The following is a 17,222-nucleotide window of genomic DNA, read 5'->3' on the forward strand; positions in this document are numbered from 1 at the left end:
AATTTGATTTGAAGTAATTTTTTAATGAAATGATTTTAAAATGTTGTCTTATTTTATTGTTGTTAGCCATCCTGAGCCCGGCTTTGGCTGGGGAGGGCGGGATATAAATAAAAAAAATATATTATTATTATTATTATTATTATTATTATTATTATTATTATTACCCCCCCCCCAAAAAAAGCAGAAGTAAATTTTTTGAGACTTTATTTTGGAAAACCAAAATATTTATAACGAAATTCAGTCAAGGGAATTTGAGGAAGTCATTTAACAATGTTACTAAGACTGGACCAAGTTCAGTTATGATTCATGTTTGTTTGTTTGTTTGTTTAAAATTTTGGAAAATCAGTAAATTTGGGGGGGGGGGACAAAAAACGCAGAGTGGGGAGATGGCAAACGATCTTTTTCACAGGAGGAAATGTTGCGCTTCTGAACAGAGTTAATGCAATATTATGGCACTGAAGGTTCTTGCCAGGCCCTTCATGGAAGTTTTTCACGGACTCACGATCAACATCCAATGCCCTTTTATAAATATGTTGCGGGCAGCATCAAAATCTCAAGTATATAAGCCGACTGCCAAACGACACCTTAAATTTAGGTTTCGGCCGCCACAGTGTGCTGTCTAGGCACCGTTTTCTCCCCCCCCCCCAACTAAATTTGTCGTTTGTTGCTATTCATTTCTATACCGCTTTAAAAAGACACAAACCTCAAAGCGGTTTACAACACGGAGGAACATCAAATAAAAGAACACAGAATAAAACAAATCCAAACTTCCAAGGGAAATATTTCAGAGCTTTCTCTTAAGGGACATTTTGCTTTGCCCAGCTGCCAACCTGGTATCCAGGGATCTCTATGTGGTCGCAAATGGACCCATTTGCCCCTGGAGCTTGGGCTAATTTCTATCCCTGGTTGCAGGGAAGGGTATTGGTTTGTTGTTGCTCTTGCTGCTGCTGCTGTTATTTCTACAATGCATTTTGTGGTTTTCGTTTGGAATTTTAATTGTGAACCACCCTGAGATATGTGGTATACCAACAGATTATTATTATTAATAATAATAATAATAATAATAATGGACTGTTCTGCTTATGCATGCAAGTAGTTCTCAATGTCTGCATAACACTGTCCTCATCCGAAGGCCCCTTCCCGTATTCTCTGCCCCCAGTTTAAACCAGACTGATGGTTTCTGAAGGGCCTTAAGCTTTGTTTAACTTATTGGATGATTTTCCATGGAAGTGGTAAGTAAATGAGAATGAACTGAACTTAGAAATGGAAAGCGTAATGGTCAACAAAAGAGGTTCAAAGACTGCCTCAAAGCAAACCTTAAAAAATGGAGTATAAACAATGACAACTGGGAAACACTGGCCTGCGAGTGCTCCAGTTGGAGAACAGCCTTGACCAAAGGTGTCCTGGGCTTTGAAGACACTCGAACTCAGGACGCAAGGGAGAAACGGGCTAAGAGGAAGGCAAGCTTGGCAAATCCACACCGTGATCAACTCCCGCCCGGGAACCAATGTCCCCACTGTGGAAGGATGTGTGGGTCCAGAATTGGCCTCCACAGTCACTTATGGACTCATTGTTAAAACCGTGTTTGTGGAAGACAATCTTACTGGAAGAAGGAATGAGAAGATGAGACAGGTCTGGCATTCGGATGAGGATCGTGTCATGTGGATACTGCCCTAAATTTGTATGAAGGACCGACCTGACCGGAAGAGTCCGCGACCAGAAGGAGGAGGAGTATCAAGAGGAATGGAAGAAATTCAAAGACTATATTTAGTTAAATATGTTAAGATAACTTAAATAGAATTACTTGCGAGATTGGCCTAGGATTTAAAATATGTGATGTTGTAGAATACTATGGATAAAAGTTAAAATGAAAAGAAAGATAGATGTTAATGGACTAAGTAAATTTTATGCGAAATCGGTTTTGGAAAACTGATACAATGATTTATATGGAAACTCAGCCAGGGGGGTTTGAGGAAGTCACTTAACAATGATAACAAATTTCTACAGTCAGGATATATGTTTGTTTGTTTGATGTTTTCTTTTTATGTTTGTGGATATGTTTGTTATAAATTTGGAAAACTAATATTTTTTTTTTGAAAAAATTAAAATAAAATAAATAAATTTGTATGAAGGAACAGTACCAAGGGTCGTATCCAGTGTTAAACCTGCTCAGAGGATTAACTGTGTTAAACTATTGGACTCACTCATACAGGAAGTAGCAGCGAGAAACAAACCGGCTAGCTTTTACAGAGGATTTTACAAATTCATGGAAGAGAGGGCTACGGGGGACTACAAGCCATGGAGGCAGCAAATCTTCTGAACAGCAGTTTCTGGAAACTGCAGGAAGAGAGAGGGGTCTTGCGTTCGAATCCTGATTGTGGGGTTCCCACCACAGACACCTGGTTGGCCACTGTGAGAGACAGGATGCTGGACTATGATGGGTCATTGGCTTGCTCTTCTTATGTTCTGAGGTTTATAGCAAAACTGCCCTGTGGAAGCTGCCACAAAACCACATGCACACTTTTTACAAAAATCCGCCGGAATACATCGGGTCGATTTCCAAAAATCCCAAAAAACCCAGAAAGCTGCTTTATCTCTTGAAAGCAGTAAGAATTTAATTCCACTAGCCCCGCCATGAAAAACATCTGCAAAAGACTTGCCCCAGCCGGCAAACTGCCCTCTCTCCCAAGATAACGCCCTCGCTTACGATCCCTTGTGAAAAATACTGGGGGAGATCCTAGACGCCCCAAAATGCTTTTTGAGGCCTGGGGAAGAAAATATCTAGGAAAGTTCAAAGGAGCTGGAGTGGTTTAGTTTGGGGTTGGGAAGGCCGAAAGGGAACACGATAGCAATCTTCGCAAACACGAAAGGTCTCGTCTTAAAGGAAGATGCGGTTGGTCTCCAGGTCTGCAGGGTGAAGGATAATGGCAAACCCCCAAATTTCAGATGGACGAGAGGCAGGATTTTCCAAGGATCTCGGTGGACCAGTTAATGATTTCTCCCCTCTTTCCCTCTGTGCCAGATACTTCCGGGTTTCCGATTGAACATTCATCGCTTCCTTTATTTCTTATCCATTGCATTTTACTGCGTTAAGAACAAGTCTACGGAATTCAAGCTGAAGTACAGTGAAATGCAACGGATGGGGGGGGGAGGAGAAAGGAGCAATGAAAATACAATTAAAAATCATACGGCATCAAGATGGAACCAAGACTGGACTTCTGGGTACCAGGCTGCCTCCTCCCCATCACTTCTGGCCCACCCTGCTCACCTAAGAACAATCACAGACACACCTGGATGAACTTCGGTCCATGGGAACCCTTGCCCAAAATATAATCAGGATCCTGAGGTATTGCACCTCCTGGGTTTCCTAGCTGGGTGTGTTTTTTTTGGGAGCCTGATGATCAGTCAGAACCAAGAAAGACAACCAGAGGCCTTGTGTACAATAAATCACTTCCAGAGCCTTGTTTACAACCCATATCCCTGTCTGCACAGAAGATGATCAAACAAGGTGTTTTGCAGTTGTTGTTGTTGTTTAAAAAGTAAATTTAGGCTTATCTAGCTTTCGATTTGAGGAGGAATTAAAGAACCTCTTAATGAGGGTGAAAGAGGAGAGCACAAAATATGGTCTGAAGCTCAACATAAAAAAAAAAAAAACTACCGTAAGATCATGGCCACTGGTCCCATCAGCTCCTGGCAAATAGAAGGGGAAGAAATGGAGGCAGTAAGAGATTTTACTTTCTTGGGCTCCATGATCACTGCAGATGGTGACAGCAGTGACGAAATTAAAAGACGCCTGCTTCTTGGGAGAAAAGCGATGACAAACCTAGACAGCATCTTAGAAAGCAGAGACATCACCTTGCCAACAAAGGTCCATATAGTTAAAGCTATGGTTTTCCCAGTAGTGATGTATGGAAGTGAGAGCTGGACCATAAAGAAGGCTGATGGCCGAAGAATGGATGCTTTTGAATTCTGGTGCTGGAGGACAGTCTTAAGAGTCCCATGGACTGCAAGAAGATCAAACCTCTCCATTCTGAAGGAAATCAGCCCTGAGTGCTCACTGGAAGGACGGATCCTGAAGCTGAGGCTCCAAGACTTTGGCCACCTCATGAGAAGAGAAGACTCCCTGGAAAAGACGCTGATGTTGGGAAAGATGGAGGGCACAAGGAGAAGGGGACGACGGAGGACGAGATGGTGGGACAGTGTTCTCGAAGCTACCAGCATGAGTTTGACCAAACTGCGGGAGGCAGTGGAAGACAGGAGGGCCTGGCGTGCTCTGGTCCAGGGGGTCACGAAGAGTCAGACAAGACTCAACAACAACAACCAAGCTTTTGATTGATTAGCTAATAGAACTATCCGGCAGCAAAGTTTTAACCCGTGATTAAAACATTCGTTGATTAATCGTACTGCCTCACTGATCAGAGCTGGTGAAAAATATCTGGGAATCTGGGTATCAGAATCAGCAACGTAGCTGTCAACACCACCCCCATCTGAATTCGCATGGGTTTCAAGACGGATGGATTTTTTCTGGGCTGGGGCAGCTGCGCAATCGTTAACACTTTGTTCCAATGTAATATTTGGCAATGGCACATATGCATATGCATACCGGGATCTGCCCCTCAATGTTGCAACCGTTAATAAGCAATGTGGAAATATGAATTTGTAAAAGATGTTTCCTTACGCCTACAACAAAACGGAACCTTCCGGAAGGCACTCGGAGGGCCTGCAAAACAACAGCAACTTTTCTGCCGCATAAACATCTGTGCATCCGCCCCAAAGACGCATTTGAGAGATTCAGTGTCGAAATTCGGGAGATTTGTTTATTTGTTTAAAACGAGGAGGCAGAAAACCCCGGTTTCGTTCGGTTTGTTGCTCCAGAGAGAGAAAAGGCATCACTTTAATTTTAAAATATCTCGTTTATCCCAAACGGCCTGAGGGACTTGAAGGCGGCTGTGGTGATGGTGTTGAGGCAGTGGGTCTGAAGTGCATAAAACCGGGAATGGTTTTGGAATAATTCCAGACTTCTGAGAGACAAGAGAGGAAATCAGGCTGGGCTTCAGAGTTCAGCATTATTCCTTGTGGCATCACGCACCATTCGTGAAAACCGGTCGCGAGGAAAAGGCACTTTGCACATGATCAAAGGGACTCTTGTGCCATCCATCTGCATGGTCTTGAAATCACCCCCGGGCAGAGCGGACTTGGCAGCCAAGTTTGAATCCCCGCTCAGCCATAAGGCTCACTGGATGACCTTGGGCCACTCACGGCCTCTCGGCTTGACCTACGTTGCAGGGTTGATGTGAAGAGAAAATGCAGAGGAGGAAAACCAGGTGAACCTCCTTGGAAGTAAAAGTGGAATACAGTGGTACCTCTGGATGCGAACATAAGACGTGACTGTGTGTCTGCGGGTCGTGTTTCACCGCTTCTGCGCATGCGCGTGACGTCATTTTGAGCGTCTGCGCATGCGCGAGTGGCGAAACCCGGAAGTAACGCGCTCCGTTACTTCTGGGTCGCCGCGGAGCGCAACCCGAAAATATTTAAGCTGAAGCGAATTCCTCCCGAGGTATGACTATATAGACACATACACACACACACACACACACACACACAATACCATTAAAGTGTGTCTTTCCCTCAGGGAATCCTGGAAACTATAGTTTACACCTCACAGAGCTACATTTCCCAAGATTCTTTGCAAAGGAGCGGGGACGTGCTTTAAATGTACGGTGCGTACACACACACACAAGTCTCTCTTTTTTCCAAAGGAAGGGAAAAGAAATCACTAGCACACAATGCCTCCTCTGAAATGATAGGCTTCTGAAGGAAAAGTACCGCGTTATGCAATTACATCTCTGCAAAAGACCATCAAGGTCATCCAACCGGACCTTGCCGCAGACGAGAGGGCAGGACCCCTCACGCCCCGAATCCTCTCCACAAGATTACTCGGCAAGACAAAAGAGTATAAAGGCTACAATCAGAAACAGATTACAGTTTGCCACACACGGTTTGGGGGGGGGGACGAAGACCAAGGACCATCAATGCCAGAAGCCCCCGTAAGGGACAATGTCAAGTGACTTCAGATCGGCTGGTTTTTCATTTGCAAGGAAGGATAAAACCTGGATGCACCAGTTTAAAAAAAACAGGGGGGGGGGGAGACAGAAAAATCAGAACGAGTGCCAGACTAGCTCCACAGAAGCACTCGAGATGTGAGATTCTTACCTATCATAAATGTCACATTTTCGGCAAAGGGGTGGCGTTTCCTAGTGGCAAACGGGAAGAATATATTCTTCATGCCGAATTGCCTGACAGGAGATAAAGACAAAAAACGCCTTAAACAATTTGACATCTGTTTGCCAAGGAATCACAGGCAACTCCCCAGGTGTCAAGAGGAAGAAAATATTTTACAAGGAGCCGAGCCGTCAAAGCTACACCCAGATTGACTGCTGGTTTTTACAGCTGCCAAACCGAAACAGGTAAGCGGATCGCTTTTATTGGGTCAGCTTCGGCAAGGGGGCTTGCGGGTTACGCAGGAAGGCCGCGGCGGGGCCGGAAAATCTCCGCATAAAACTTGCAAGCGGACTCCTTTCCATGCGGAGAGGTTAGGAAACATTGCCGGCATTTGTCGCAAGAGGCAACACCCCTGAGATGAAGGCTGCGGTTGTTTCCTGCGGGGGAAACCAAGGCAAAGGCAGACAGGCTGACGGGAACATGTGCCGTTTCCGCCAGGACATGCCCCAGAGTCCGCGGCTCGAGTTAGACCCCCTTAGTATCCGTCCGCAGCATGACACAAGCATCTCAAGTGTTGGCGTGCATGTGTGAACGTAAGCAGAAAGCCCTGCTGGGTCAGGGCCAAGGTCCATCGAGCCCAGCGTCCTGTTCTGACGGCCACCTCTTTGGAAGACCGCAAGCAGGACTCTCCCCTCTCGAGGTTTCCAACAAACGATGGAGGGAAAACACGGCCTAGCAACCACAGACAGCCTCCGTCCTCCGGGAACCCGCCTAATCCTCTTGCAAAGCCTTCCAAGATGGCGCCTGTCACTTGCAGGAGTGTAGCCCACCGTTTGGACGACGCGGTGTGACAAGGACTTTCTTTCCCCTTCCCCTACCCAGCTGCACCAAACGGCCCTGGGTTCTACGATTGTGAGAGAGGAAGGAAACTTTTCTCTGGGGTGACCAGAACTATACATGGCGTCCCAAGCGCGGTCATCCCATAGGTTCGCACGTGACGGCATTATGCTCTATTATTGGTTTTATTTGCAGATCGCGATTCCTCGCGCCGAATTTGCTTCTTCCCTAGCTGCCGCCACGCAGAGCGTTGGCGTCTTCACGGAGCTACCCGCTAGGACCCAAAGGCCTCGCTCCTCAGCCGCCGCCAACGTGGCTTCCAAACCGCCTTAAAACAGAGATGGACACTGCTCACAATTCACACGGACGGTTATGAGTTATAAATCCCTATCTGGCTTAGGCGCTGACTGTCTCAAGGGCCGTATTCTCCCCTTTGAATCTGCCTGGGCTTTGGGATCTTTGGGGCAGGCTTTTCTCTCGCTCCCGCCACCCTCACAGGGACGCGGGGCAGGGCCTTCTTGGTGATGGCTGCTCCCAGGCAACTTTGGAACTCCCTGCTTAGAGAAGCCAGACTGGCTCCCTCTTTGCTGCCCTTCCGCCGGCAGGACAACAAAAGACTTTTATTCTGACTGGCTTTGGGGGACTGACAGTTTTGTTTTTTAAAGGAAAGGGCTTTTAAAGAGTGCTGTGCTGTTTTTTTACTATTTGTAGTTTAATAAATTCATTTTTATTTTATTATTGTTTCTTTGCCTTTTAACTATTATCTTTTATACGTTCATAGCCTTCTGTGTTTTATCTGTGTTTTGATTTGCGTAAGACGCCTTGAGTCCCACCCTAGGGAAAGGGCAGGATATAATTAAAAACAACAACAACAACACCACCACAGCGGAGATTCATTAGTCATCCTCACCTCTGACTTTTGGGTATCTCATGAATACCTTTTTATGCCAACGGGCCTGATCTGTTTAATTTTTCTTATGACTGGCCCGTCATTCTAAATGATCGTTTGGAACTGTCTAATGTCTGTATGGTATTTTGTCTTTTTTATTATATTAAAGTATCCATTGTCTTACACCCCACTGATATTGGACACGAGATGGTATATAAATACTTTTGTGAATAAATGAGCAGCCCTGCAGCAGGGCTTATTCTCAGATAACCAACGGGGAGAAAACATTTTAATGCAAAATCTCAAATCCTCCCAGATCTTTTACACATCTACCGATGCCCTCCTATAGGCCAAAAAAACAGACTCCGCGTTGGGTCAGGCTAGCAGCCTTTTGCTGTCTGACACTCCGGCTGAATCCATCTGCACGCAACAGCTTTCAAAATGGTTCAGGGGTCAGGCGTTCTCTCCAGGAAACTGTGCGAAGGAGGCTGAGAATTTCTTTGAGGTCTTGGCGTCGCCACCAAAACTACAGTTCCCAAGATCCTTTCAGGGTGGGCAGGAGGAAAACCAAGCAGGCAAAAACTGGTAACCAAAAACAGATATGCAAGTTTGTTGCGTAGATTAGGGGTGGATAGAATTTAAGTCTGTCAGATCTACTTTGCTTTTTACGGGGACCCAAAGATCTGCCAACCAGAGTCACATGCAAAAAGCAAAATTCAGAGCACATTTGAATCTTACAGGAGCCTCCCTTTTATTTAGCATTCATCACAATCTGTTTTCAGGGAGGTTAGACCATGTGGCATCGGAGCAAGTGTTATTATCCGACACTTTCCAGTATAACTTTCCTTATCGCTAAAAAGTCTGGTCTTCTGGGGAAGAGAATTTGTTGCACAGCACATCCCAGGCAACTGCAACTCCTAGGCCTGAATTTCCGGAATTAAATCCCACCTGGAAATAGCGAGAACCTGGGAGCACATTTGTTCTCAGCACCGGAACAGAACCGAGCTCACATAACAAAAGTCCACTCTTGGCTCTTCCCAAGTTTTCAACGTTTCAGCAGCTTCGTTTAAGGCAGAAAAGGTGTTCCTCAGTTGCTGAGAAGCATTAAACAGGGAGTCAAAAACCCCGGACGATCTACTATAAATCATTCGGAGACGATTTACCAGTAGATCCTGAACAACCGCCCGCCCGCTTCTGATGTGGATCTGCCCTACCTGTGATAACAGGAAAGAAGAGGGAAGCCAACACAATCTTTTCAGAAAGAAATATCATTGCCAGATAGGATGAGCAGACCGAACGACTTCTCAGTGTGTACACACTTCTGGGGTGCAGGCTAAAGTTGACACAACTGAGCAGAGCGTCACATGAGACACTCCCCCAGGGCAAGGGGTACGAGAACTCCTGCAAAGTTTTTAATCCAAATTAGCGCGCCAGAGCTCAGATAAATCCACAGCACCATACGACTACCACTAACGCACATTTTAAACTTGCGCAATTTCAACCTTGTGCAGCTGATGGAAACAGCGCAAGTCAAATCCAAGCAAAGCAGAGAACTTAAAAATTATTTTTGTACGGGGTCGTCCCCTTGGGTTACCAAGCACAAAAAGAGCTTTTAAGATCTCTGCCTTGCTTGCTAGGCAAGTCCCTCTCTCCTTCCCATACCTGTTAGCTGCAGGAGAGCTCCAAGTGCAAATTGGGTGCACGCAATTTTCATGTATACATGGAACCATTGGAACTGAACCCATGCGCAAGATGCAGCCGTACTGTATAAGTTGATCGCGGCTTGTGGCCCAAAAAGCCACACAACTTTTCTCACCGGGGGTGAGACAGTCGTATCAGACAGCTACCCTGTCGCAAAAACACAGCTTGCAACGTAAAGCAACGTCCCAAACGTGAGGCGCACGTCCCAAAAGAAGTGTGCCCCGCAAGTATTTTTATTTATTAAATACGTATACTGCCCTTCATCCACAGATCTCAGGAATCGCCTTCAACCAGGCCAGTTTTCTATGTGGAAAAACTGCCTTATACACAGAGTTAGACCTTAGCTCAGTCATTGCCTGGCAAGGTTTCAGGAAGGAGACATTCCCAGCCCTACCTGCCGGGGATTGAATCCAGCAACTTTTGCAGACGAAAAACAGATGTTCTTCGTCAGGGCAACCCCTTCCCTATCGAGCCCAGTGGTCTGCCAGGGTCTTGGACCGAGAAAGGTCTTTTGCATCGCTTGCTTTCTGATCAGAGATTTAATGTCTGAGTTTTCTGTACTGCCACAGAGCATGGGTAGGCAAACTAAGGCCCGGAGGCCGGATCCAGCCCAATCGCCTTCTAAATCCAGTGTGCGGACGGTCTGGGAATCAGCTTGTTTTTACATGAGTAGAATATGTCCTTTTATTTAAAATGCATCTCTGGGTTATTTGTGGGGCCTGCCTGGTGTTTTTACATGAGTAGAATGTGTGCTTTTATTTAAAAGGCATCTCTGGGTTATTTGTGGGGCATAGAAATTCATTCTTTTTTTTTCCCAAAATACAGTCCGGCCCCCCAGAAGGTCTGAGGGACAGTGGACCGGCCCCTGCTGACAAAGTTTGCTGACCCCTGGCCATAGAGCCACGGTCTTTCCTATTGCTGCAATTGCAGAATCCGGCCTGTAAAAAGTGAAGAAACCTGCAGTTCCCAGGCTGTTTGTGCCATCATGTTGTGTCATGAGGGCAGGACTTTGGGGGGGGGGGTCCCCAACCGCAGCAGAGCGGGGCTCACTATGTTATGAAAGAGGTGGAAACAACCCCCAATCTAAAGAGGGGAGCTTTCCATTAAAACAGAACCTAAAAAAACTAGTTAACTGCTCCACTGGGCAGTGAGTCGAAACATGGGACAAGCTGTGGCCATGACAGAGAAATCAACACCAGGACAACTTTGCTTGAAAGCGTTTTGGACATTGATGCGACTAATGTGCTGGTCTCACACACACAGACACAGACACACACCCAAAATTTGCCCGCTGCCTTTCAGGTCCTAAGGCCTCCCAAAGCAGCCCTCTTCAATAAATAAAAGAACGAAACAATTCTTTTCGGGAAATATAGAAATCCGTTGCCCAAACACATCCGAGCCGCAGATTAGAACGATGCACAGCCTCCCACTGCAATGCACACAGAACGTCTCTGCGTACTTTCGCCGGCTTAAATATTCATTGTTGGGGCAGCCAAAGGGCTTTTCCCCATTCACAATGCTCCCATCGCTCACGCTTCCGGGGGAAGTGAGGGTTTTGATCCATGGAAATGGCGGAACCACCGAGTTAGAGCTGGAAGACTAAAATCCAGAGCTGAAAAGGGGAGAGGGCGATGGACTTAGAATCACAGAGGGACCCTGAGCATCCTCTGGTCCAGGCATCCCCAACCTGCGGCCCTCCAGATGTTTTGGCCTACAACTCCCACGATCCCTAGCTAACAGGACCAGTGCTCAGGGATGATGGGAACTGTAGTCCAAAACATCTGGAGGGCCGAAGGTTGGGACTGCCTGCTATAGTCCAACCGCAGACTGCCTCGCCAGAGTGGCGCATGCTCTGGTTATCTCCCGCTTGGACTTCTGCAATGCGCTCTACGTGGGGCTACCTTTGAAGGTGACCCAGAAACTACAACTAATCCAGAATGCAGCAGCTAGACTGGTGACTGGGAGTGGCCGCCGAGACCATATAACACCGGTCTTGAAAGACCTACACTGGCTCCCAGGACGTTTCCGAGCACAATTCGAAGTGTTGGTGCTGACCTTGAAAGCCCTAAACGGCCTCAAAGGCCCAGTAGACCTGAAGGAGCGTCTCCACCCCCATCGTTCTGCCCGGACACTGAGGTCCAGCTCTGAGGGCCTTCTGGCGGTTCCCTCACTGTGAGAAGCAAAGCTACAGGGAACCAGGCAGAGGGTCTTCTTGGTGGTGGTGCCCTCCCTGTGGAACGCCCTCCCACCAGATGTCAAAGAGAAAAACAACTACCAGACTTTTAGAAGACATCTGAAGGCAGCCCTGTTTAGGGAAGCTTAATAGGTTATTTTAATATTCTGTTGGAAGCTGCCCAGAGTGGCTGGAGAAACCCAGCCAGACGGGTGGGGTATAATTATTATATTATTATTATTATTATTATTATTATTATTATTATCATTATCACCCCCTGCAAGGCAGGAATGTGCAGCTGTCCCATACGGGGATCAAACCTGCAACCTTGGCATTATCAGCACCCTGCTCTAACCAACCAAGCTGTCCAACCTGACATCTTTCACGGCTGGGGCATGAAAGCACCTTCTGCACAAGGCAAGTAAGTGATGGAGCTTCTCTTCGGATGTTTTCTGGACTGCTAACCCACAGCAGTTCCTTCCAGCATGGCTAGTGGTGACGGATGATGAGAGTTACAGTTGAACATGATCTGGAAGGTCACACACCTCGTCCACCCGACACGGAGGCAGGGCGTAAGTCTGTGGTCATGTGTGATGGCATGCACCTCTGGATCGCTGTGCCTGCACAGATACGACAACTGGTGTCAAACGTCTTGCTCTCTGCTTCCCTTTGGACCACATCAGTGAAGCCAAGAGAGGGGTCTTGTCACCTGGGCAGCCCAGGACCTCCAGACGCACCTCCCAGGATTGCGCCCCGGGGACAAGCAAACGTAGCCGTTTGACTTCACCCCCGGAGGCACACTCCATTGACTCTCGGGGCAAGATGGGTGCCAACAAAGATGAACATCGAGGGCAGGTGTAGAAACATAGCTGATCAAAACCAGGCTGCAGGAGATTCTACGTTTACGGGATTCACACTGGCACCTGAAAGAGATTAAGGGCCCCGTCCACATCTTGGCTTAATATCTCCTCCAACTCCTGCCGTCCAACACTGTCCCGCTATCTAAATCCAGAGATCTCCCTACGTTTTGAAAAATCCAAATAGCAGAGAGCCACAACGGTCGCATGGGTAATCTGGATTTAGGGGAAAGGGAAGTTGCGGGAACAGCGGGATTTCGAGGAGAAAGCCGAGTGGACGAAGGGGAATTAAAGGAGATACCCGTGGGTTCGCAATCCACAATGAGATGTAGTGTCACAGAGGCACCAGGACACTTGAGAGCCATCTCAGTCAAGTCTACAGGGTGTGGCAGAATTTCAAATAGGGCTGGGTTGCGAGAAACGAGAAGAGGACGAATTCAGATCCCTTGGAGGACAAGACATCCCATCTCTCGGGCTAAAATGTTTGCCATCTGATCGCAAAGGCAAAAAATGCAAAGCACACTCTCCTTTTTTTCACTGGGAAAGAAAGATGATAATAATAAAGAATAGATGAGCAACTCCAGGGAGGGGGAGATATTGCATTTAACTCTCACATCCTTTTAGACGTACGCGATTAATTTATTTATTTTTGCCACAATAACCATCACAGGTGGGTGTTTTTTCCCCTCTCCCTCCACAAACACCCTTCCGGCTGAGACAGACCCCAGGATGGAAGAATCGCAACCTTTACTTTTGAAAAGACGCCTCACCTTTTTTGATACGGCGGTCAACCAATTTATTGACTCATTAACTCGTCGCATTTAAATAAATTTGCACATTACGGGAACCTCAGCTCGCTGAGATATGGGAGGAAAACGCAAGGACGCAACTATTTAAAAATCAAAAGCTGTTGCCGGAAGGAAAGCCTGCCTTTAATGTATCTGCGTGACCTTTGCAGCAGTCATACGCCGGGACCAATATCACCTCCTCACAAACAAACATGCGCCATTAAGACAGCCGAGGCAGCAGATCAATCAACTTTTAAAAAAAGCTTTCTAAGTTGATTAATCTATTGCAGCCATCTGGCTTGGGAGGGGAACAAAACAGGTACGCACAACAGACACAAACACAAATATTCCAGTTCACACCAAACTCGCACGCCAGAAGTGGCGGCTGCAGGAGTCACAAAAAAAAGATGCACAACTCATGCTAAACTCTCTCTTTCTTCTGAGGGGGCCTGAGATGAGTTAAGAGAGTGGGGAGGACAAACCCCCAGCCACAAAATGGATAGGAAAGATATACGCTCAAGCTACACAATCTTTGCTGAGTTGGGCAGAACAATTTAAAAAGCGATTGCTCTGTGTGGGTTCTCAGGAAACAACAACTTTTTCCTCTGAGAAACAACCTTTGCTTGCTTGGTTTTAAACAATCGCGGGCCGCCCACATGCCAGAGCTTCTTGAGGATATGCCCCCCCTTTGCCCACAATTTTTCCAGTGGAGAGAAGTGCTCCCCCTTCCCTAATTTTTTTACGCCACTCTAACTAGCTGAAGCTGCCTGGACCACTCTTTCCTCTGGCCCATCCTTCCCCTTTCAGACCTAAATCTGCAGGAAAATAACTACAAGAAAGCAGCAGTTGTATGTTGGAATTTATTTTGCAAAGTTCTGCTGTGGGAGCCCCACCGGCATGAATGTGGCCTTGGGCAGGAGGCAGTCTGTGTTCTTGCCAAACCCATTCATTCCTATGGGGCTTCAACGCTGGAGAAAATTCCCACTGAATTGTGGCCACAAAACCAAGAGAAAAGAGAGAGTCTGGAGGCCTCCTCTGCTCAGGTTTGCAATTTTTAAATAAGTAAATGTCCCTTTTGATTGTTTCCAACAGAGTTTTGATGATCAGATGTGCACATTTATCAAGGAGTGGGCGAGGGGGGAGGAAATGTGTGATGTTTTAAAAAACATAATTTCCCCTCCTCCCTTTGAAGGAGATTTCTAAGGTGAGAGAAAAGGTAGAAAGAAAGAGAAAAACGCACATGCACACACGCACACACACCATGATTTAGGCAAATAGGCCTATTAAGTTCTAATATATATTTCTGTTGCTAGGAAGCGTTGCCTCGCATGGCGACAGAGCGCAAATTGTAGCACTTATGAATCACAGGTTTTTTTCCCCCAAGTGCGAGAGAGATTTTTCTGACAAACAACCGCCTTGCTTTCCTCTCTCTCTCCCCCCCCCCAGTTCCCTCCCCAATTCCCCAACACTGTGTTTTTTTTCTTTTTTCAAAAATAAGAAATAAAAATGATGTGATGCTGAATCTCAGTTCCTATGTAAATTATTCCAATCCAACCTCCTCTTTGCTTAAGGAGAAGGGGGGGAAATGTGCAAGGAGGACTAGGGTTTCAGAAGTTATTGGGGGTTTAGCCACAATTGTTAACAGATGGGAGTCAGTTTCTGGGACTCAAGCAGCAGTGTGTGTGTGTGTGTGTGTGTGTGTGTGTGTGTTAAGAGAGAGAGAGGGGGAGAGAAAGTATTCATCCCATCTCAAGAGCTCAAGGGGGAAACTGACCAGTTTTGGAAACTCAGAGAAAAGAGGAGCAAGAAATAAAAGTATGTTTTTAGTCTGACCTATTAAAGCTGTGATCTGGGAGGGAGAGAGTGTGTCTGCATGTGAGCACATGCATTTTACAAAAATGGGCAGCGCATAAGAACTTCCTGTCCTGCCCATTCATTTCAATGCACCGCAGAACAACTTCCCAAGCGGGGGGGGAGTGCCCCCCACCCGCCCCCCAAAAAAGGATTTGTGCGTTTTGAACATTTAATCCACACATACAAAGAGAAAGAGAGACAGAGACAGGAGTGGATGTGAGCACACAAAAAAGGAACACAGATAATTACAGAACCCAGTCGGCACAGACCCACCCAAATCGCCAAAAAAAGTTGAAAGCACCAAGTCTTGCACACCAACACACCTCCACACGCCCCAGTGCCTTTTCAACAACCATTATGGAACCAAACATCAAGTGCGCAGAAAATCTCTTGCAGCAGCTGCTTTGCAAAAAGAAAAAGAAGGCCATCGCAGCAACATATACAAGCTCATCATTCAATCTTTAGATTACAGATGAGCATGGTTTTTAAGTTATCCCCGGCCCACAGGGGGTGCAAACCCTCCTGGATTGCTGACATTCCATATTTAATTAGGGGAGTTCCACTGAAATTAACTTCCAGGAGCAAATGTGTTTCAGCATCAGGGTGTTAAGAACACAAAACACACACACACCGACACAGCTGACAACTCTTTGGTAGTGCTATTTTGCAGAGAGGGGTGGCTGGAACTTTCAAATGCGAGTTATCTTTCCAAACCCTGTGGAGTCAGGGATAAACCTCCCCTAACTAGCTGGAGTCAGTTATCAAAATAAACTCTTCAGGGCTAAGAGGGGAGGGAGAGAGAAGGAAACCACGCTTGAAGGAGAGGAAGACACTGGAATCAAAACTTGCCTCAATCTGGATATACTGTATATATATATATTTTAAACAAACAGCTCTTGATGCAAACCCAAGAATCAAATTCTCACCCGGTTCCAAGTCTTTTCCTCTTAACCCGGCCGGATGAAACCCACAGGAGTAGGAAATGGACGATCCCGAAGTTTGCAAAAGGGGAATGTATTAAAAATGTGAAGGAGCTGGAGCGAAACTGGTGTGAAACTAGCCTTCTGTAGAAGTACTCCCTTGAAATCTGACCACCAGAACTACCCGCACCAAAGCACAAGGGATATTGCATTTCCCTAGATTCTCTGGTTTTTGAGTCCAGGATTTTGCCAACTCAAGAATCCAAGTAAGATTTCATTTCTTTAAAAAAATAAAATGATGCACACATAGATCCCCCCCCCACCCTGTGCCAAACTTGTGCGCGCACACCCCACCAGGAGAATTTGCACAGTGCAATACCCCCCCACGCCATCCCAGCACACGACATACTTTGGACCCGGTGCAGGGAACACAACCCACAGATACACACACTCCAAAATACTTACTTTTTGTTCGAGGTGTTCCAATAGATTGGTTCCAAGCTGAGCCCTTCTATAAACCAGAGTTCTAGCAGAGCGAACAGGAGACCTGTATAAAATCCAACCCATGAGATTCCTGGGGCCATTACTGCGAGAGAAGCACAACTCCTTTTTTTGTGGAGGAAGGGGGGCACCAAATCCCCTTCAGTCTTTTTCCTCTCCCCCCCCCTTTTTCTCTCTTTCTTCTCCTTTGTTTTCTTTCTTTGACAATCTCTCTGTCTCGCGCGCACACACACACAAAAATCCAAGAACGGAGAGACAGAGAACAGCGCTCCTCTTTTTTTTTTGCAAACAGACCGGGGCTAAAAGCGCAGACGCACGCAAAAGAGAATACTAATAATATTGTTATTTTGCATGTTTTTAAAAAAAGAGATCGAGAGAGAAAGGGAGAGAGAGGTTGTTGTTTTTAAAAAAAGGATGGGTCTATCGAGGTCTGTCTAAATCCCCTCGGTCAGTAAAGTTTTATAAATCCTCGCCTTGGCA

General features: G+C 46.4%; 1 protein-coding gene across 2 annotated transcripts in view; it reads right to left on the minus strand.

Annotated features, from left to right (window-relative positions):
* Positions 1–17,001, minus strand: part of EFNB3 (ephrin B3) — a 71,663-nt gene extending 54,662 nt beyond the window's left edge. The window contains exon 1 of one of the 2 annotated variants that reach the window (XM_080979962.1): positions 16,707–17,001. In XM_080979962.1, the coding sequence (XP_080836088.1) occupies positions 16,707–16,825 (119 nt within the window). In that variant the 5' untranslated portion in view covers positions 16,826–17,001. The remainder of the gene's footprint in view (positions 1–16,706) is intronic. The other variant, XM_080979961.1, reaches the window with a different exon arrangement.
* Between the last annotated feature and the right edge of the window lie 221 nt (positions 17,002–17,222).

Source organism: Podarcis pityusensis (genome assembly GCF_964106645.2).
Source record: "Podarcis pityusensis genome assembly, chromosome: 13".
In the NCBI taxonomy this organism is placed as follows: Eukaryota; Metazoa; Chordata; class Lepidosauria; order Squamata; family Lacertidae; genus Podarcis; species Podarcis pityusensis.